We start from the raw sequence: 23294 nt of genomic DNA on the forward strand, positions 1-23294 counted from the left end.
TGAATTTTTATGTTTGTTATATAAAGGACGCTGTTTGACCTGCTGAGATTCTCCAGCATTTTGTCTTTTCTTCAACCCCAGTGTCTACAGAATTTTGTGTTTTATTTCCATTTGGTAATAGTGTAGCTGAAACTGGTTGTTCGACAGTCTGAGAGGACTAAATGAAGTTTGAAAACTTGGTGAACTTGCAAATTTGAGATGATCTTATGTTGGATGCAGGCATATCTGATCTGTTGGGGTTACCACTGAGAAGCTGGAAGCACTTTGGTTGGAACTTCCTTTTCCAAAATGAAAGCAACTGCTTAGTTTTCTTTGGAGGAATTGAGCAGGGTTTTTCCTCTTGTTTATCATTTGAAGTTCCAACCAGCATTCTGGCAAGGGGCTCAGCTGCTGACGGACCCACACAAATTGCAGGCGACTTGTGGCTAGGAGGCCTGTAGGGGCTGCGGCCTGCTGGAGACTGGCTCATGGGAACCAGACCTCAGAGCTGTGATTCGAGAGGCTGCTGAGGGCCAGAAGAGCTCCCGAAGGGCCTCGGTCATTGAAGGAATCCTGATTGGGTCAGAAGTTTGGATTTGGAGGTTGGGTTGCCGATGGTTGAATTGGAGTCTGTGCAGTTACAGAGGGTGAGCGAGTGCTGGAGCCAAATCCACAGAGACTCCATAGCCCCTTTTCCACTGGCATCCCAGTTAATTGGCTGTGCAGTGTCCTGGGATGGGAAGCCCTTTGTGCTGTTTTCACTGGGCCACCCTTAACTGGGAGACAACTTTTCACTGGTGATTGGAATGTTCTACCTTCAACTGAAAATGGGTGACTTTCTGCTATCCCTTTTCCACTGGTTTTATCAGCACGCCGGCATCCACTGACTCCTGGGATATGAGGAAGGGTCAAGGTGGTTAATCCCCGGCGTGAAATGATGCCATTTGATGCCGGTGTGCTGACGGTTTTCTTTTTCCACTGGTCCCTATCCCAGTTAATTGCTGGGACAAGGTGCCAGTGGAAAAGGGGCTAGTGTCTCTGAAGGGACTCTCTTTTGTTTCTCTTTCTCTCGTAAGGGGTGTCGAGCAGTGCTCATGTCGACCCTTGCCCCGTGGCCAGCACAAGTTAAATAATATCACGTATGTTATAGCGCTACTGGCGGCAGAGTTACAAAAGAAAACACCTGACTCCGGATGAGGCGAGCAGGAAAATTGTTTTATTCCCTTTCCGGCCAACTTTTATGTCACTTCTGGTCCGGCTGTCCTGACTTCATGATGCCCCTATGTGTTTCTCGACTTGCAGGCTTCATCGCCAAGGTGGTGGGAGTCAGCGCCATCTTAGCACGGATCCCTGGGACGTGTGGTTGGCTGCCATTACAGGGACGATTTGTGTGTCCTTGAACCTTGAAACAAACCTATGCAAAGAAAATTAAATTCTCTGACCTCTGGTGAATGCTGGTCAATATCAGCATTATTTTTCTTTTGTTAATATTTTAATTATTTTTGACTTGAATATTTTTTAAATAATTTTTGTAAAATAATCTATTTGAACAGCTTTTGTTTTGTTCAGTTTGAAATCCTTTGACAATGACGATCTTGTTTTCTAAAATCTAGGCCTGTTTTCCTTGGAGTATAGAGGGAAGAGAGAGGATTTTGAGGCGCATAGAAAGTCTGTTTTCAAGAGGAGTGGAATTTTAAGATGAGGGCATAATAGGTTGGGACAGCACGTTGAGCAGTGGTTAGCACCACGCTGTTACAACATCAGTGACCCAGACTTGCGTTTGAACCTTTGTGGTGAGTACTGGCTGCCTAATGTTTCACTTGAAATAAGGGAAACAAAAAATAACTCTGTGGTGACCTGAAAGAAAGAGGTTATCATCTGGAGAACCCTGATGGGGCAAGTTTCTTTGGCAAGACACTGAAGTGGCTGATTAAAAGGGATCAGTTGTGGGTGTCCAGCGAACAACAAATCTCTCTCTGAAAACAGACAAGAACCTTCCTGAGCGGTAACCATTTACCTTTCAAGCACCAAAGCCTGGTGAACTTCATAAATGTTAAATTCTGTGCATGGTTCAAGAATTGCCTGCAACCAGTAAACTTTTAGGAATGAGAAGTGAGATTGGATTGTGAATCACATGCATGTGCTTAGAATTAAAAGGGGGTTGTTAATTGTACTAAGTTAAAGTGTGATCCTGTTTTCATGTTTAAAGATAATTAAAAGCAACTTGCATTTAAGTAACCATTTGTTTTGGTGAATATCTATTGCTGCTGGGTTTTGGGGTCCTCTGGCTTGTAACAAAAGAAACTCAGATTATTATATGAATAGCAGGAGTTTGGGAGGGATTTTGGCTAATGCAGATAAGTGAACTAATGCGAGAGGTCACATTGTTCAGCATGAACAACCCCCTGGGCCTGTTGGTCAATTTCTGTTCTGTATCTCTCACTCATGCTCTCTCACGCACGCTTAAATAGCACCCAAGTCATCATTTTCATCACAAATAATTAGCATGGCCTTGGTTAGGATTACTGTAAATATTCGAGTATAATGCAAAATATTTTTTCCTCCTTTTTCCCCTCAAAAATAGGGGGTCGCATTATATTCTAGAGTAATTTTTTTTCTGCAGGCGGGTGGGCGAGGGGAAGGGGGTCGTGAAAGATGGCAGCACGACTCAGGTGTGTAGGGGAGGGGAGGTCGTATTGTACACAAATATTTACGGTATACATAATCTTTGAGCAAATAGTTGGAGGGTTTTGGTACGAGTCCACCATTGAATATGGAATGGCAGGTGTTCCTTAAACTGTGGCCCTTACTCATGGAAAGACTTCAGTTCATCCCTCATTACGTGATCTTGGACCTTGTGAGTGTTAAAGTTTGCAGTCCTTGGTCAACACCACATACTAGAAAACCATGAAGTTGAGGCAGACTGGAAGATGTCCTTTGTTAAACTGATGGATCTCCAGCAGCAATTTTTTCTTTCAAAAATTTTTTGATTTTAATAAAGAACTTGTACAAATGAAGAGGGTACAATTCCATAAGACAGTGTGGACACCTACACAAACTAAATAAAATGTTCCATATATCAGTAACATACATAAATTGTTAATCATATCTATAATTCATATTCTAAATAGTATATACTATTTTGGAGAAAAAAACTAATAATATATTTAAAAAAAAAGAGAAGAAAATATAAAGGAAAAACACTCAAACCCCTTACTTAATTACCAAGTTGCCAGATGCTATACATGACTAGTATTTAAAAGAAAAGCGAAGGTTTAAAAAAAAATGCGGAAAAGATAAAAGTCAAACAATTTAATTACATTGGAGTAAAATTATAAAGTAAGACAATAAGTCAGAAATGACACCCTTAACTTCTGGAATCTTGTATCTGAATTATTAATTGAATAACATGCAGCGGCCTGAACCGCACTAAGCAATGAAGCAGCTCACTGAGGCCTGGGTCAGCAAGAAGCAGCAGCCCTGGAGCTGCCAGTCAGTTGTCAGAGGTGATGCCATTTCTGGGCCGAGCATTGTGAAGGCCATCGAGAGCACGGGTACTTTAAAAAATAAATGTGCGTCAGAGTTGAGTAAAGCAGTGGGTCTAAACTCAACTGCAATGACTGGCGAGTTTAGTTCTTCACTGAACAAGCACAAACAGGACATACTGTCACACAACCACTGATCATGAGTAATTAAAATTGAGATCCAAAATAAATGGCGCTGAATCAAAGATTTTAAAAAAAAAAGAATCCTTCCCTCCTGTTGTACCGAAGAGAGCCACCAAAGGATTGGATGTCAAATCTATATTGAATTTTTTTGATAAAGTCTGGAAAAACTCTCTCCATTATTTTTCTAGACCAGGACAAGTCCAGAACATATGAATTAATGACGCTCTTTGCTCTTACACCTGTCACATCAGGGCATCATATTGGGATAAAAGCAAAACAATTTAGCCTTAGACAAATGCACTCTAGGTACCACTTTGAATTATAATCTTTTGGCTTGGCTTCGCGGACGAAGATTTATGGAGGGGGTAAATGTCCACGTCAGCTGCAGGCTCGTTTGTGGCTGACAAGTCCGATGCAGGACAGGCAGACACGGTTGCAGGGGAAAATTGGTTGGTTGGGGTTGGGTGTTGGGTTTATCCTCCTTTGTCTTTTGTCAGTGAGGTGGGCTCTGCGGTCTTCTTCAAAGGAGGTTGCTGCCCGCCGAACTGTGAGGCGCCAAGATGCACGGTTTGCGGCGAGATCAGCCCACTGGCGGTGGTCAATGTGGCAGGCACCAAGAGATTTCTTTAGGCAGTCCTTGTATCTCTTCTTTGGTGCACCTCTGTCACGGTGGCCAGTGGAGAGCTCGCCATATAACACAATCTGGGAAGGCGATGGTCCTCCATTCTGGAGACGTGACCCACCCAGCGCAGCTGGATCTACAGCAGCGTGGACCCGATGCTGTCAGCCTCTGCCATCTCGTGTACTTCGATGTTAGGGATGAAGGCGCTCCAATGAATGTTGAGGATGGAGCGGAGACAACGCTGGTGGAAGCGTTCTAGGAGCCGTAGATGATGCCGGTAGAGGACCCATGATTCGGAGCCGAACAGGAGTGTGGGTATGACAACGGCTCTGTATACGCTAATCTTTGTGAGGTTTTTCAATTGGTTGTTTTTCCAGACTCTTTTGTGTAGTCTTCCAAAGGCGCTATTTGCCTTGGTGAGTCTGTTGTCTATCTCGTTGTCGATCCTTGCATCTGATGAAATGGTGCAGCCGAGATAGGTAAACTGGTTGACCGTTTTGAATTTTGTGTGCCCGATGGAGATGTGGGGGGGGCTGGTAGTCATGGTGGGGAGCTGGCTGATGGAGGTCCTCCGTTTTCTTCAGGCTGACTTCCAGGCCAAACATTTTGGCAGGTTCCGCAAAACAGGACGTCAAGCGCTGAAGAGCTGGCTCTGAATGGGCAACTAAAGTGGCATCGTCTGCAAAGAGTAGTTATAACATATAACATAACATAACAATTACAGCACGGAAACAGGCCATTAGGCCCTTCTAGTCCGCACCGAACCAAACACCCCTTTCTAGTCCCACCTCCCTGCACAATGCCCATAACCCTCCATCTTCTTCTCATCCATATACCTGTCCAACCTTTTCTTAAATAATACAATTGACTCCACCGCCACTATTTCTCCCGGAAGATGATTCCACACAGCTACCACTCTCTGAGTAAAGAAGTTCCCCCTCATGTTACCTCTAAACCTCTGCCCCTTAATTCTTAACTCATGTCCTCTTGTTTTAATCTTTCCTCCTCTTAACGGAAATAGTCTATCCACATCCATTCTGTCTATCCCTTTCATAATCTTAAATACTTCTATCAAATCCCCTCTCAACCTTCTACGCTCCAAAGAATAAAGACCCAATCTGTCCAATCTCTCCCCATACTCCAGATGCTTAAACCCAGGCAACATTCTGGTAAACCTTCTCTGCACTCTCTCCACTCTGTTTATATCCTTCCTATAATTAGGCGACCAGAACTGCACACAGAACTCCAAATTAGGCCGCACCAACGTCTTATACAATCTCAACATCACCTCCCAACTCCTATATTCCATGCAATGATTGATAAAGGCCAGCATACTAAAAGCCTTCTTCACCACCCTATTCACGTGAGTTTCTACCTTCAGGGAACGATGTACCGTTACTCCTAAATCTTTCTGCTCTTCTGTATTCCTCAATGCTCTCCCATTTACCACATATGTCCTATTCTGATTCTTCTTACCAAAATGAAGCACCTCACACTTATCAGCATTAAATTCCATCTGCCAAGTTTCTCTTGTGTCTTGGTGTGAGCTTGCAGGCGCCTCAGATTGAAGAGACTGCCATCCGTGCGATACCGGATGTAAACAGCATCTTCATTTTTGAGGTCTTTCATGGCTTGGTTCAGCATCATGCTGAAGAAGATTGAAAAGAGGGTTGGTGCGAGAACACAGCCTTGCTTCACGCCATTGTTAATGGAGAAGGGTTCAGAGAGCTCATTGCTGTATCTGACCCGACCTTGTTGGTTTTCGTGCAGTTGGATAACCATGTTGAGGAACTTTGGGGGGCATCCGATGCGCTCTAGTATTTGCCAAAGCCCTTTCCTGCTCACGGTGTCGAAGGCTTTGGTGAGGTCAACAAAGGTGATGTAGAGTCCTTTGTTTTGTTCTCTGCACTTTTCTTGGAGCTGTCTGAGGGCAAAGACCATGTCAGTAGTTCCTCTGTTTGCGTGAAAGCCGCACTGTGATTCTGGGAGAATATTCTCGGCGACACTAGGTATTATTCTATTTAGGAGAATCCTAGCGAAGATTTTGCCTGCAATGGAGAGCAGCGTGATTCCCCTGTAGTTTGAGCAGTCTGATTTCTCGCCTTTGTTTTTGTACAGGGTGATGATGATGGCATCACGAAGGTCCTGAGGCAGTTTTCCTTGGTCCCAACAAGCTTGAAAAACTCATGCAGTTTGACATGCAGAGTTTTGCCGCCAGCCTTCCAGACCTCTGGGGGGATTCCATCCATACCTGCTGCTTTGCCACTTTTCAGTTGTTCAATTGCCTTATATGTCTCATCCTGGGTGAAGACCTCATCCAGCTCTAGCCTTAGGGGCTGTTGAGGGAGCTGGAGCAGGGCGGAATCTTGGACTGAGCGGTTGGCACTGAAAAAAGATTGGAAGTGTTCTGACCATCGGTTGAGGATGGAGATCTTGTCGCTGAGGAGGACTTTGCCGTCTGAGCTGCGCAGCGGGCTTTGAACTTGGGGTGAGGGGCCGTACACAGCCTTTAGAGCCTCGTAGAAACCCCTGAAGTTGCCAATGTCCGCGCTGAGCTTGGTTCGCTTGGCGAGGCTTGTCCACCACTCATTTTGGATCTCCCGGAATTTGCGCTGAAGATGGCTGCATGCGCGACGGAAGGCTTGTTTCTTCTCTGGACAGGACGGCTTTGTAAGGTGAGCCTGGTGGGCAGCTCGCTTCTTTGCCAGCAGCTCCTGGATTTCCTGGCTGTTATCGTCGAATCAGTCCTTGTTTTTCCTGGAGGAGAAGCCCAGTACCTCTTCAGTGGATTGCAGTATGGTAGTCTTCAGCTGATCCCAGAGGGTTTCAGGGGATGAGTCCGTGAGGCGGATTGCATCGTCGAGCTTTGCTTTGAGGTTTGCCTGGAAGTTTTCTCTCAGTTCGTCTGACTGCAGGTTTCCAACATTGAACCTCTTTCTGGGGGCTTAACTGTTCCTGGGCTTTGGCTTGAAGTGAAGGTTGAGCTTGCAGCGAACCAGCCGGTGGTCAGTGTGGCATTCCGCGCTGGCCATGACCCTGGTGTGGAGCACATCTCGTTTGTCTCTTTCTCGCACCAGGATGTAGTCCAGGAGGTGCCAGTGTTTGGATCGGGGATGCATCCAGGTAGTCTTCAGGCTGTCCCTCTGCTGAAAAAGGGTGTTTGTAATGACAAGCCGCTGTTCTGCGCAGAGCTCCAACAGGAGGCGCCCGTTGTCGTTGCACTTGCCGACACCATGCTTGGTTAGGATTCCTGGCCAGGTTTCTGAGTCTTTGCCGATGCGAGCGTTGAAGTCGCCAAGGATGAACACCTTGTCGGCTGTAGGGATGCGTTGAATGAGGTTGTGCAGGTTAGTGTAGAACTTGTCCTTTTCTGCTGGTTCCGCCTGGAGGGTTGGAGCATAGACACTGATGAGGGTGATGTGACGCTTGTTTTGAAGGGGGAGTCGCATGGATATGATCCGGTCCGAGTGGCCTGTCGGGAGGTTTTCGAGTTTGGAGGCAATGGAGTTCTTGACCATGAAGCCTACACCAGATAGACGTCGTTCATCCAAAGGCTTGCCAGACCAGTAGAGTGTGTAGCCCGCGCCGCGTTCTTGGAGGCTGCCTACATCTGCCAGGCGGACTTCACTGAGAGCGGCTATGTTGATGTCAAGTCTAAGGAGTTCATGTGCAATGAGGGCAGACCAACGTTCAGGTCAGTGGCTGTCAGCCTTGTCTAGCATGGTTCAGATGTTCCAGCATGCTACCTTGAGTTTGTAAGCATCTTTTGAGGGGGAGGACGTGGAGGGGGAGGACGTGGAGGGGGAGGACGAGGAGGGGGAGGACGAGGAGGGGGAGGACGAGGAGGGGGAGGACGAGGAGGGGGAGGACGAGGAGGGGGAGGACGAGGAGGGGGAGGACGAGGAGGGGGAGGACGAGGAGGGGGAGGACGAGGAGGGGGAGGACGAGGAGGGGGGGACGAGGAGGGGGAGGACGAGGAGGGGGAGGACGAGGAGGGGGAGGACGAGGAGGGGGAGGACGAGGAGGGGGAGGACGAGGAGGGGGAGGACGAGGAGGGGGAGGACGAGGAGGGGGAGGACGAGGAGGGGGAGGACGAGGAGGGGGAGGACGAGGAGGGGGAGGACGAGGAGGGGGAGGACGAGGAGGGGGAGGACGAGGAGGGGGAGGACGAGGAGGGGGAGGACGAGGAGGGGGAGGACGAGGAGGGGGAGGACGAGGAGGGGGAGGACGAGGAGGGGGAGGACGAGGAGGGGGAGGACGAGGAGGGGGAGGACGAGGAGGGGGAGGACGAGGAGGGGGAGGACGAGGAGGGGGAGGACGAGGAGGGGGAGGACGAGGAGGGGGAGGACGTGGAGGGGGTGGACGTGGAGGGGGAGGACGTGGAGGGGGAGGACGTGGAGGGGGAGGACGTGGAGGGGGAGGACGTGGAGGGGGAGGACGTGGAGGGGGAGGACGTGGAGGGGGAGGACGTGGAGGGGGAGGACGTGGAGGGGGAGGACGTGGAGGGGGAGGACGTGGAGGGGGAGGACGTGGAGGGGGAGGACGTGGAGGGGGAGGACGTGGAGGGGGAGGACGTGGAGGGGGAGGACGTGGAGGGGGAGGACGTGGAGGGGGAGGACGTGGAGGGGGAGGACGTGGAGGGGGAGGACGTGGAGGGGGAGGACGTGGAGGGGGAGGACGTGGAGGGGGAGGACGTGGAGGGGGAGGACGTGGAGGGGGAGGACGTGGAGGGGGAGGACGTGGAGGGGGAGGACGTGGAGGGGGAGGACGTGGAGGGGGAGGACGTGGAGGGGGAGGACGTGGAGGGGGAGGACGTGGAGGGGGAGGACGTGGAGGGGGAGGACGTGGAGGGGGAGGACGTGGAGGGGGAGGACGTGGAGGGGGAGGACGTGGAGGGGGAGGACGTGGAGGGGGAGGACGTGGAGGGGGAGGACGTGGAGGGGGAGGACGTGGAGGGGGAGGACGTGGAGGGGGAGGACGTGGAGGGGGAGGACGTGGAGGGGGAGGACGTGGAGGGGGAGGACGTGGACCTGTCCTCGGGCCTGCGCAAAGGAGCTTTTAGGTGGAGTGCAGTTTGCGCAGTACTGGCCCCACCCTTTACACCCATGGTTCGTGTGCCGTGGCCAAACAAGCTGGGACGTGGCAGCGAGGTCCTTGGGTCGTAGGTTTTATATCGGAGTGGCCTTCTCCTATGCATGTTTCTTACCCGGGCTGGAGGGGCCTGCCTCCCCTCTTAGGTCGGTCCATACTGCCCGGACCGGGGCCGAGGCCGCCGCTGCTCTCCCTGTGCCCGGACTGGGGCCGCCGCCTCCAACTCTCTGCCCGGACTGGGGCCTCCGCCTGCCTCACTCGACCCAGGCCGGGGCCCCCGCCTCCCCCTTGCTCCTGCCCGGATCGGGCAATAACAAAGAACCATCAACCAATTTAAGAATTTGACTGTAATTGGATGTGGATTGGGACACAACAGTCAAATTTCAATCCTGTTCCCAGGCATTTTTGATTTTTAACTAACAAAGCCTGATTTAAACATAACATTTTCTTATAAATAATAGATATTAAACCTTTACGAGAAGGCATTCAGCTAAAATCTACAAAATTTGATTCAGACTCCCTTAGGAAATTAGAAACGTGATTCAAGAAAATGTTGGACTTGCAGACATTTAAAGAATAGAGGTTTGGTCAAGTTAAATTTAGCAATAAATCTGTTCAAATGATGCAAAGTATCATCGGTGGAACAAATCCTCAAAGTTTTGAATACACTCTCTGAAAAATATTGTCATGTAAAGGGGGTTGAAAAAAGTGATTGGATACAGTAGGACTTGAGAGAGAAAAATTATGAAATGCAAAATATTTTCTAACTGTGCCCACAAATTCTCATAGAATATTTAACAATTGGGTTATCTATTAACCTCGTTGAGAATTGAAGAGCCCAGAAGCGCTGAATTAGAAAATTTTGGGGGAGAATTCAGCTCCATTGATATCCATAATGAGCGGTCGGAATTATTATGAAAGAAGGACCAAAATGTAAAACTTCGTATTTGACTGCCCAGTAGTAGAATCTAAAGTTAGGTTGAGCCATTCTTTCTTAGATCTTCAAAGAAAAACTATATGCAAGTCGACATGGCCAGCAGCAGTTGACATTTGTCTGGGGGTCTGTCCCTGAGAACAGAGTCCTGTGCCCATTGAGGAAAAAAAATGTCTTCAGAATTATGAAAGGAAAGTGTTTTGTGATCCCCTGAATAGACTGTCATTTGGCAGAGTGCCTTGTTATCAGAATCATCCAACAAGCACAAGGACCATATTTGACTGGGTCATGGTTAAAATGGTTCTCCTGCCAGGTCCTTTTGTCAAACCCCATCCTCCCCAACCTTCTCCTTAAGAGCACGGGAGGCTGATGGTAGACCTAATAAACTCATGAGGGCCATTTCTGGGGTACACTGTCAGAATCATTTCCTCAGGGCAAAAGCATCACCCACCAGAGAACATGTGCTTTAGGTGAAGAAGTATAAGGGAGATGTTTGAGGCAAATTACTTTTAAATTTTAGTGTTGTGGGTGCCTGGAATGCATTGCCAGGGATGGTGGTGGTGGCTGAAACATTTGGGGCATTTAAGAGACTTAGGCACATGATAGATTAAAAAGAGGGTTATGAGGTCAGAACAGTTAAGGAATCTTTGGTAGGTAGATGTAGGTCGCCACAACATTGAGGATGAAGGGCCTGTACTGAGTGTAATGTTCCATGTTCTCTCTCTTTTGCTTTGCTGACTTGTTGTTTTCACCTTTGGTGCCCTTGCATATAAATTCCATAGTCTGTTCTCATCTCAGTGCTGTTGGGTCAGCTCTTTTGGTTATGCTTTTATTTGGAGCATGTCATTAACTAGGACTGGTGGGAATTCCATCCTTGGAATAGGAGCTGCAGTAAAGCAGCAAGCAAATCGTACTTGTTGGTAAAATAGTTGAGAAATTGGAGATTTAGTATCAGGCACAAAATGATTGGTATGTATTTCCCTCCCTGATGCGCTCCTTGTTTCTGCTGAGTCCCAAAAAAATTTCCTTTATTATGTCAAATGAGAATAAAATGCATTATGACGGTGAAAATTTTGCATAATATGCCATTTTTGTTTTGAGTAATCTTCTGCTATTTCAGCACGTTTTAAATAAGGTCAGAAATACATTTGCTTTAAAATATCTCTCTAGATTGCCTCTTATTACAAAAAAAATTTAATCTACTTGGTGATCCCAGATAATAGTCCCCAACCTTGCTTTCAAATGATCATGTTTTTGAGTGGTTTAATAGTTTTTGGCAATCTTTTTTTTGGCAGGTTATCATTTACTGCATCCAAGTATTTAGTTCTTCCTCGGAGCCCTGATCCACATCCTAAGCCCAAATGGCACATTATTTCTCATTGTCCCCAATTGCCTTTTGAGTCACAAATTTATTACTTGGGCCCTTCATGAGACATTATCTGCTTCTGAACATTTACCATCTCCAATTGGATGCAGTTAAATGGAAACACTTTTTAAAAAAAAATTCAGTTTCACTGTTGATAAAATTGAATATCTAAGGTAAAAGGATTCACGATGAGAGGGGAAAGTTTTAAAGGGGGCCTGAAGAGCAATGGGTTTTTTTTTTGCACAGAGGGTGATGGGCACATGCTGGGAGAAGTTGGGCAGGCAGCAAAAAAGTTGAACATTTGGATGGGTGCATTATATGGAAAAGAAAGCTTTTGAGGGGTAAGGGGCAAATGCAGGCAAATAGGGTGAGGTCAGGTGGACAGCTTGGTCAGCGTGGCTCAGTTGGGCTGAAGTGCCTGTTTCTGTGCTGTACAACTCTCAAGAATGAAACCAAACTCTCTGTCTTTCTGCTGTCCATGAGACATCTAACGAAATAATCTGATCAGCTAACGATTTGCTTGTGGGTATGGTTTGGCTTGACTGGGAGGGAAATAATGGTTATTCTTAACAAACGATAAACAAAATCCCTTTTTCCCTCATCCCACTGTCTCCCTCCAGCTCTCCACCTCTGTCCCTTCTTCCAGCAGAGCTATTTTTCTTGGCTCTCTGTCCTCTCTTCCTATTATTTCTTAGCTCTTTCTTTTCTACCCTTCACTCATCAGTTCTTACCCATTGGCCTGTGCTCCTACCCCCAACTTTTTATTCAGGCATCTGCCTGATTTTCAACACACCTGAGGAAGGGTTCAGGCCTGAAACATGAATTTCCTTTTACTTTCCATGGATGCTGCGTGACTTACTGAGTTTCTCCAGCACTTTTGTGCACTAAACCTGATCTTTTTAATACTGCTGATGCTTTATACTTTGGTTTGCTCTCATTATTACTGTGGAGATGATGTAAGGTGTAGCACCATTCCAGCTTAATGCATGTAGAAGGTTACTGCACTCTGGGCTGCAGTCAGCAGTTTTATACCCAACAAAAATATCCGTTGGACCTAGCTTTCAAGTTCTCAATGAATTTTTAATTTCATTTTAACTCCGGAAAACAGCACCCTAAAAGGCCCTTCCAGCTTACGAGCCCGTCCTGCCCAAATATCCCAGTGAACCTACAACCCCTGTATGTTTTGAAAGATGGGAAGAAACCAGTGTGTCCAGGGGAAATCCACGCAGACACGGGCAGAATTACAAGCTAGTTACAGACATTGCCAGATTTGAACTCGGGTCGCTGTTAGGTCTGCTTTGTTCATGAATGAGTGAGACAAACACCAGACTGAGTCGAAATCAGGGTTCTTTGTTCTTTATTACCAGATTGTAACACTTGCGACTAACCATGTTAGTCGGAGAATGCATTCTGCCGTTATCAGCAAAATGGTGATTTTTTATACCCTTGGATATGTGCTTAGAACATCATCATATCATTACTTGTCCAATGACTAAAACTGTTGCTATCCTTTCCCTGCTAGCTTCCTGCCTCTCAATCCATCAATGTCTCTCTTATCTTGTAAGTACAAGGATGCATTCACATCTTGTTACAGCCCTGTACAGGGTAACTCCTTACACATTCCCATCTCATGATGTTTTACCTTACATCGCTGGCGCTGTAATAGTGTTGCACTAACCTTACTGCTGTCCTCTTTTCTAGGTCACCTGAATAAGATTGCCATAACATCTGCTGGTTCACTGTTTTTTTGTGGAGGGTCCACAGTGACCTCTACTTTAATTAACCATAGATACATGACATGGCCACATAGTATTTATTAAATTCTGTACCACTTTTGTTGATTGTCTTTAATTTTCAGTTTCTCTTGATTTTTTTCCAGCATGTAATATTGATGCCAGCCCTTGAATTTTAAAGTATCTTACCAGAATGGACAGTGGCACAATGGACACAGAAGCTGACGGCAGTAGCCCTGCTGTTGATTCCATCTCCATTTCCTCCTTGAAGTTGAATGGCTTCAATTCGCAGTCAAGTGATAATGAAGATGAGGACTTGAACTGTGAGGATGGCGATTTAGAAGTCAATCCTTTTGATGGACTCCCTTTTTCCTCTCGATATTATGAGCTGCTCAAATGGAGAAAAACTCTGCCAGTCTGGAGAGTCAAGTATCTCTTCATGGAAAGCCTTGTCAACAATAATATGGTGCTGGTATCTGGCAAACTAGGATGTGGCAAAAGTACACAGGTCAGTGGTCTACAGGTGGTTTTATACATATAGAATGGACAAATTCAATTCAAATCATTTTTGGGCACTCACAAATTTTTCTTAATAGCAAGATGATGATTTGCATTTTAATGCAATACATGCACAGTAAACGTGTACCTCTTCCTGTGTTGTATGTCTGGTCTTCAGATTGTATGGTGTTCGAAAAATCACTGAGGCAAAGCTTCATTATTCTTGCGATTTCTTCCCTCTTTCTCCTGCCTTTAGTGGATTTTTTGTGGAGGGCAAAGGAATGTTCAACGTTTCAGGTCAAGAGTCTGCATCAGGAATGAGGGTCTCGTACTGAACTATCAAAAATCCTTCTAGCTCCACAGATGCTGCTCATCTTGCTAAGTTCCTCCACAGTTTCTGTTTGCTCCAAATTCTGACATCAGCAGTTTCTTGTGTCTTTTTTGGAGTTCTTGTTTTGCTGGCTTCAAGTTCATAGTCTTCCCCGGAGCCATCAGGTTCCTGAATAATCAATTAACCTTGCTTTTCGTTCAGTATTATTTTTATTTTTTTTAATAGTAATGTTGTAAGATGGTTATAATATGTCTGTTTCCACTATGAAGCGGCTGCAAACACCAAATTTCATGACTTGTTCATGACAAAAAATTCTGATTCTTGAACTCTTCTTTTTCCACATCATCTCAACACAACCCTTTCATTTTGAGGCTCTTATGATTTGACTTTTTAATGAGCTAAGATCCTCTTTCCTTCCCCCGCACGCACGCACGCACGCACGCACGCACGCACGCACGCACGCACGCACGCACGCACGCACGCACGCACGCCTCTTAAATTTCAAGCACATTCTTTCATCTCCGATCCACAGCTAATCCTTTCTACGCTTCCTTTCTCCTGACTTAATGGACAAACTCCACAACACCTCTTCCTTCACCAAACTTCAGCTTCTAAACAACTACACCCTTGGTTCTGAGAGGAGGATGTTTCTCCTTGGTGGAATGGGAGTGGGTAGCAACAGGATGTGTTTAAGACATTTAGGGCAGAGATGATCAGTTTCCTCACTGAGGGTGGTGAACCTCCAAGATCAGGAAAGGCAAAAGTGCTGATTAGATTTTAAAAAAAAGAATATATTTCTAGATGCAAAATGCTTCAGAGTATGGGGAGAGGAAATGAGCATTATATTGAGATCGATGATCAACAATAATTGGTGGAGCAAGTGGTCTATTCCTGATCTTACTTTCATGGGAATTTTTTTTAAGTCACTGACTTGGATTTATATACTTAATTTATTCTTAACTGTTGCCTTGAACTGTTTCATTATTTGGTGCTATTGAGAAGAGATTTTGAGGGTTTAATTTCATCAATAATAAAAGAATAATGGTCAGGACTTGATATGTTATGGGATTCCAAATAGAACTGCAATACATGTGGTCCAGACAGAATTAATATTAATAACTGCAAAAGTTATCTTCTTCTTTGGCTTGGCTTCGCGGACGAAGATTTATGGAGGGGTAAATGTCCATGTCAGCTGCAGGCTCGTTTGTGGCTGACAAGTCCGATGCGGGACAGGCAGACACGGTTGCAAGGGAAAATTGGTGGGTTGGGGTTGGGTGTTGGGTTTTTCCTCCTTTGTCTTTTGTCAGTGAGGTGGGCTCTGCGGTCTTCTTCAAAGGAGGTTGCTGCCCGCCGAACTGTGAGGCGCCAAGATGCACGGTTTGAGGCGATAAGTATTTCAGTCTATCAGACATTGATGAGAATGGGAGTAAATTTAAAAAAAATGATCAGGGAAAGGTCTTTAAAATGGATAGAGTAATGAAGGGTGACCTTACAGGTCGTATCTTAAGGGAGCATAACTGGGTGGATGTCGAGATGTTTCTGTTAGCAGGAGAGGCACGAAGAGAACACAGCCACAAATGAAGTAGTACAATGACATTTTTTCTTTCCAGAGGGTAGTGAATCTCAGGAAATTCTGTGCCCCTGGTGATGAAGCACAGATGATTAATTGCATATGCGATAGATAAATAGTTAAAGAATTGAGGATTACGGGGAACTGGCACATCAGTAGAAGCTTCTAACTTCTCGATTTGTTGTTAATGTTTTGAACTTAGTTGGTCAGGACTAATGTGATAGACTGCAGGCAATACAGATATTATAGACCACCTCATGCTATTTGCTACATAAAAAGTAAGAAGTAAAATGTAGTTTGAGAATAAAGCATAATAGCCTTGTAAAAAATCTTTCCTGAGTCCTAAATTGTCAAACTATGGTAAAGGTGAAAGGTCAGGAGAATGGGACAAAATGGACAGCTTGCCAAGAATCTGTACGAGCTGTTTGGATTGAAAGATTGTGTTTTTTTTTAAAGTTTGATACAGCGGAGTCTTCCACAACAAAAGAGAATTCCAAAAGCGTATCTATTTAAGAACATAGAACAAAAAATCAACAGTGTTTTTCTGATTTAATAACCTATTCTAACAACTGCCTAGAATTTCTCGGCTGCATAACCCTCCGTGTTTCTCCGATCCATGTACCTATCTAGTAGTGTCTTTAAAATATTCTACCTGCCTGCATCACCATTTTCCATACCAACAGATTATGCATTTGTCTTGGGAAAAAAAAACATTGAGATCATAAGTAAGTAAGATATTGTACCAATTGTTCAGGTTCAAATCGGGTATCTGCACAAAAGAGCAGTTTTGGGCCCATAAAACTGTTGGCACTCAAACCCATATTATTAAGTAATAAGTAATAAGTCCAACCAATTTTCCCCTGCAACCGCTGCAACCGTGTCTGCCTGTCCCGCATCGGACTTGTCAGCCACAAACGAGCCTGCAGCTGACGTGGACATTTACCCCTCTATAAATCTTCGTCCGCGAAGCCAAGCCAAAGAATAAGTCTGTGCACTCGTAACTCAAGTAACGTAGCCATAACATGAGCAATTTAGTACATTAGTTAACCAAGACGTTCATTTGTCATAAATGTATCTTGACCAGACCTGTACTTGACCAAAAAAAAACACATTTATTCTCTCACTGCCTTCTCAAAATATTCATAGAGCATTTCTCATCAGAATCTGTTTGTTCATGTTGCATGCAACTTGCTGGAAGTGATCTTTAAGGTATTTTGTGGTTGAGGTGTCAACAAATGTATTAAACTTTGGTCATAAAATATGGTATATGATCTCAACTGCAAAATATCCTGGTCTTGTGATGAATTTAAAATACCTGATATTTACAGTCAGTGAGTCTGTTTACTTAAATTATTACCTGAGCTTTGTTTTTAATTGACAGTAACCCTCAGCCAAGTAAAACATGTGACTGTTTAACAGAAAGAATACTTACCTATCATTTCCCTCTGGATTTGGACACTCGTCACCTGTTCCCAGTCTCCAGTAAATATTATTTTAAATGGGCTTTTTGGGAATAGACTTCAAGGTACTGATTTCCTTGCACGTTCATTTTGTGCTCCCTTTTTTAAAAAAAGTCTGGGCTCTGTTAATTCCCAAGGTTGCACAGCTGAGATGATAAACTTTGTGCTGTGAAGCAAATACAACTCCTGATACCTGACAGGTGCAAATGGAAAAGTCTGGGCTCAAATGCTGATAAGATCTTTCAAAGATTGGGTTTGGAGCCTTGGAAGAGGTTTTGGTTTTTACAAGCAGAGAGAGGAAAGGAAAAACAGGATTATTCTCAGAGAGAGAGAAAAGTCAGTTCTACAGTGGCAGTTGAGGTTGCAAAATGGCAAGCTCACAGGCTTGTTGAAAGACCCCATTTTGAAGCTGGGTTGTGAGTTCGGAGTTCCGCCTGTTGAAAACCCTTGTAATCCTTACAAGAGGAAATGGCTGGCTAGAGTATTTCTCCTGAAGTAAGGGAAGCAAGAGGAACTCTTTGGTGATCTGGAAGAGGAGGTTATCATTTGGAAAACCCATCACGGAACAAGTTTCTTCGACAAGGCACTGAAGTGACTGATTGGAGGAAATCAGTTTGTGTGTCTCCAATGAGCAACAAATCTCTCTCTGAAACCTGAGTGGTAACCATTTAACTTTAAACACCAGAGCCTGATGGAGAATCATAAATATAATAATTGCCTGATACCAGTGAACTTGAAGAAGTGAAAAGTGAGATTGGACTGTGAATCAAGAATTTTCCTGAACATATACACATTACATACACGTGCACTTAGAATTGGAAGGGGATTAAGTTGATAGTAAAGTTTGATCCTGTTTTTGCATTTAAAGAAAATTAAAAGCAACTTTTATTTAAGTAACCATTTGTCTTGGTGAATTTCTATTGCTAATGGGTTTTGGAGTCCTCTGACCTTGAAACAATACTTCATTTGCCAGATTGTGTTCAAATGCTGCGAGGTAATAAGCAGCTCTATAAAACTATGTTTAGACCACACTTAGAGTATCGTGCTCATTTCTGGTCTCTTCATCACAGGAAGGATGTAAAAAGTTTGGATAGGGTGCGGAAGAAATTTACTAGGATGTTGGCTGGATTCAAGAACATTTCATCTGAGCAAAGGTGGTCTGTGGTGGGGCTTTTTTCTTTGGAGCGAACGAGAAAGAGGCAACTTAATGGAGGTGAATAATGTTGAGAGGCCCAGATTGAGTGTGTAACGGCACTGATTTAGCACAGCTTACAAACAAAGAATACACTCACTCATTTCTTTCAGCATACCATGAAGTTGACTTGATTATTCACTAGACTCAACATTGCATTCTTCCTCTCCCCAAACACCACCCAGCTGAACTCCTCTAACCTTCTTATTGGCTCACTGCTACACTGGTGATCCTGACGAAGGTAAGTGGGCAACCTGACAAGGGGAACAGCCTGCACCTTTCTCCCCAGAGCAACAATGACCAATATTGAAAAGGATTTCAACAGTCAGGCTAATTATGAAGGAATGAAGCAGGATCTAGTGAAAATAAATTGGAAACTGATGTTTAAAAAGGTGAAAGCTCAGAAGTAATGTGGAGGAATTTTTTTGGACCACTTGTGCCAGGTTCAAGATGGGTTTGTCATGGAAAAGATGGTAGGAAAAGGGAACTGTGGCTGTCGAAACAGGCCGGGCAACTAATCAAGAGGAAGAAGGAAGCATACATTAGATATAGGAAACAGAAAGGGCTCATGAGAATTATATGGTAGCCAGGAAGGAGCTTGAAAGGAAGGAAGTATACATTAGATATAGGAAACAGAAAGGGCTCATGAGAATTATATGGTAGCCAGGAAGGAGCTTGAAAGGAAGGAAGTATACATTAGATATAGGAAACAGAAAGGGCTCATGAGAATTATATGGTAGCCAGGAAGGAGCTTGAAAGGACTTGGGAGAACTCGAAGGGGGCATGAGAAGGCCTTGGCATGTAGAATTAAGGAGAATCCTCAAGGCATTTTTTTGTGTATATGAAGGATGACGAGAATGAAGGTGGGCGGCTAAAGGATGAAGGATGAAGGAGGCAACAAAGGATGAGGTTGGCGAGGTCCTAAATGAATTCTTTGCATTGGTCTTCACAAGAGAAGAGGACCTTGATCACAGTGAGGTCAAAATTGTGCGCTGGACAATGGGGAGATTAAGAAGTGTTCTTTAAAAACATCAAGATTGATAAGTTCCTGGGGCCAGAAGTAATTTCCTCCCCAGGTTGCTGTGGGAAATGAGGGAAGAGATAGCTGGGGCAGTAGCGATGATCTTTGAATCCTCTTTGGCTGCAGGGGAGGTGCTGGGGGAACCTTTTTTAAAAAAGTAATCGGGAGAATTCTGGGAATTAAGTCCAGTGAGTCTTGCATTAGTGGTGTGCAAAGTAATGGAGAGGATTCTTCAAGATAGGATCTATGAGCATTTGGAGAAGTCCAGTGTACTCAGGAATAGTCAGCATGGCTTTATGAAGGGGAAATTGTACCTCGCGTGTCTGAGTTTGAGGGGTAACAAAATAAATTGATGAGGATCGTGTGGTAGATGTGGTCCACCTGGATTTTAGCGAGGCATTTGACAAGGTCCCCATCCCGAAAGTCGTGAGGCACGTTTTCAGTGGAACCTTGGCTGTATGCATTAAAAAATTGGCTTGTAGGAAGAAAGCAGAGAACAGTAGTGGATGGAAAGTATTCTGCCTGGAGGTTAGTGACTAGGGGAGAGCTGCAGGAATCTGTTCTTTTAATATACTAACCCTGCCAACAGCATCCATTTGGCAGCTTAAATAAAGTAAGTTGTAAATCAGGATGAACTTCCTGAAAGAAACCAGAAGCGGAATGAATTTTAACTTTCAAAATAAATTAATACAAATAAAAGGAAGAATGAGATTATTGGCCTGCAGGGAAAGAGGTTGTACAGTGAGATGAGCTAAATAGGAAAATTTGGTCACTGAAATAACTCCATAAAAACACGAAGTTCAGACAGGATGGAAGTTCATTGAGCATAGATCCAATAAAGAGATGGGGAAGTGCAGAGAGACCTAGGGGTACTTGTACATCAGTCTCTGAAGGCGAGCATGCAGGTACAGCAGGCGGTTAAAAAGGCAAATGTTGGCCTTCATATCAAGAGGGTTTGAGTCTAGGAACAAGGATACCTTACTGCAGCTGTACAGGGCCTTGGTGAGACCACACCTGGAGTATTGTGTGCAGTTTTGGTCACCTTATCTAAGGAAGGATGTTCTTGCAATGGAGGGAGTGCAGAGGCGATTCACCAGGCTGATACCTGGAATGGCAGGAATGACTTATGAGGAAAGATTGCGCAAATTGGGATTGTACTCGCTGGAGTTTAGAAGATTGAGAGGGGATCTCATAGAGACGTACAAAATTCTGGCAGGACTGGACAGAATGGATGCAGATAGGATGTTTCCAAGGATAGGAAAATCCAGAACCCGGGGCCATGGTTTGAGGACCGAGATGAGGAGGAATTTCTATACCCAGAGGATGGTGAATCTGTGGAATTCATTGCCACAGAGGGTAGTGGAGGCAGGTTCATTAAATCTATTTAAGAGGGAATTAGATATATTTCTTCAGTATAAGGGTATTAAAGGTTACGGAGAGAAGGCGGGGAAGGGGTACTGAACTTTAAGATCAGCCATGATCTCATTGAATGGCGGAGCAGGCTCGAAAGGTCGAATGACCTACTCCTGCTCCTATCTTCTATGTTTCTATAAAATTGATGGACTTCAGCTTTCCAATAACTTGTGACGAACAGCTGCAATGAATGAAGTTCAAAGCAAACTCCAGCTGCAGATGGTACTATGGGTGGTTTCAAGCACCATGTTTCCACAAGAATATTGGTTCAAGAAATGGTAACTGTTTAGCCTTTCTTGACTAGATCATCTTATTAGGAACTAGTCCCCTGAATCTCCTTTGTACTGCCTCTAATGTTACAATAGGTTGAAACTTTGGTCTGGCATGTTTTGAATCTGTGGGATTGATCTGTAATTTATTTTAACTAAGATGTAAAATTAATTGACATTTGTACTAATCTGTAAGTAGTTCCGGTACCAGTACAAACTTGTGTGATCTCCTCTTACACCAGTGACAACTTTCAGAAACTTCAGGTTACAGGGTTCTTGGAACCCTTGTGTAATCCAGAGAATCTATTCTTTGGAAGAATGTTTCTGCTGCTCAGAGAAAGATGATGATGGTCCAACATTTTCTTTGGCCCAAGATTGCTGGATGGGTAAACTGGGAGACCTGTCCCACAGACCAGTCAATCACAAATTTGTGTGTGTGGCAAATTCTTGATCACAAACCCTGGAAATATCCTGGCCTGCTTGCAGGAACTCCCACCAGAGGTGGTAGCACTGTGTTACATAGGTTAGTGGATAGCCCTGAAAGTCTTCAGGGAAAGCTTGGGAAGGAAACCTCCTAATTAGCATTTAACCTTTCCTGACAAATCTGTATTCCTCCTGAAAGAAACATTCCAAGTCACAAGGTTGGGACTTCAACACGATTATTAAGAGTGGCTTGAGAGTATCATTATTGAGCTTTGAGTCCTGATGGACAAAACTAAGATGGACTCTTCATCAGTCACAATGGATATCTTATTTGACCTTGTCTGTGCCAGTGTACTGACGACAGGTGCATCGATGCATGGCATAGGAGTGACCACCACTGCATGTTTTTTTTTGTGGAAGCAAAAGCTTCTCTCTCCACACCCACCCTTGGGGTATCTTCAGCATATTTGGTTGTCAACACAACTTTGCTAAATGATATGAAATTTAGCAGTTCAGACTGGAAAATCAAGGAGCTCTGTAGACCATCGGCATGGGTGGACATCTACATCACCACAGTCTGTAATTTGGTCCAGCACATCTTGCGCTCTGTTGTTGCTATCAAGCCAGAGTGGGACGGAGTGGCAATTTGTGTGAATGTGATTACACTTAGTTCATTGTGCAGAGAAAGCTTTGCTCTACGATGCTTCAGATGGGCATGAATTATCCTAGTGTCCAAGATGAGCAGGGTGAGCTGCCTCACTGACTATCGCCCAGTTGGAAAGAGATATGGGAGTATCACAGCCAGCATCGCCAGGCTGAAGAAAAGTTCTTTCCACAGGCAGTGAGGATGCTGAACGATCAAAGGAACTGCTCACACTAACCATCTGAGACTCTCTTATTCACGAAACAATATTTATATGTGTATATGTATACTAGTCCTGCGTTTATGGTTTGTTTGTCTGTAAGTGTGTTATGCCTGGTTGTGTGTCTGTGCATTTTGCTCTGAGGACTGGAGAATGCTGTTTCATCAGGTTCCACTTGTTCAATCCGTTGACCATAAACTTAGCTTGACAGTAGCACTCTCATCTTCAGTGATGAGATGCTTCAAGAGGATGGTCATGACCAGAATTTCACTCTCATGTAAGTAAAGGAACCACAGACACTACGTCACTTGCTATTTTGCACTAATTTATTTATTTTTGAAATGTAACTTACAGCAATATTTGCACCAGTAATGCTGAGGCAAAATGATGAATTTTATGCTCGTGGGTATGAATGGTAATGTGTGTAATTTTGTTTTCTCTGTGTTTTGATGTGTGTTTCCCCTCCCCTCCCTCCCCCCCCCCCCCCCCCCCCCCCCCCCCCGCCGATGTAGCTGGAATTGCATTTGGTTCCTTGCATTGCATGGGACTCTACAAAATCTCAGGGATATTGGTTGGAAAAAAAATAGTTATCTAGAATCTGTGATGCTTTAGAAATGAGAGCGATCACTTCTCATTTGTCTGAAGAGGAGAATATGAGATACCTCGGGGTCTATGCCCAAGATGGTTGTGCCTGTACTGGCATTGCAGGCTCTGGGGGAGCAGCGACCTGGTGCAGGGCACCAGAAGTGGGGAGAATATCCCCACCTCCCTCTTTTTCCCCCTTTGAGAAGGAGAAGCATAGGAGATGACCCTAGCGGACCCAGTGAGGGTTGAAGCGGCTGTAAGACTCACACAAGCTGT

The 23294-nt window shown here is 44.9% G+C and overlaps 1 protein-coding gene across 1 annotated transcript in view; it reads left to right on the forward strand.

Annotated features, from left to right (window-relative positions):
* Positions 1 to 1596: 1596 nt before the first annotated feature.
* The window catches only part of LOC138756977 (putative pre-mRNA-splicing factor ATP-dependent RNA helicase DHX32), a 93210-nt gene continuing 71512 nt past the window's right edge, over positions 1597 to 23294 (forward strand). The window contains exons 1-2 of the mRNA XM_069923504.1: positions 1597 to 1772; positions 13540 to 13901. Of these exons, the coding sequence (XP_069779605.1) occupies positions 13587 to 13901 (315 nt within the window). The 5' untranslated portion in view covers positions 1597 to 1772; positions 13540 to 13586. The remainder of the gene's footprint in view (positions 1773 to 13539; positions 13902 to 23294) is intronic.

Source organism: Narcine bancroftii, chromosome 3 (assembly GCF_036971445.1).
Source record: "Narcine bancroftii isolate sNarBan1 chromosome 3, sNarBan1.hap1, whole genome shotgun sequence".
Taxonomy (NCBI): domain Eukaryota; kingdom Metazoa; phylum Chordata; class Chondrichthyes; order Torpediniformes; family Narcinidae; genus Narcine; species Narcine bancroftii.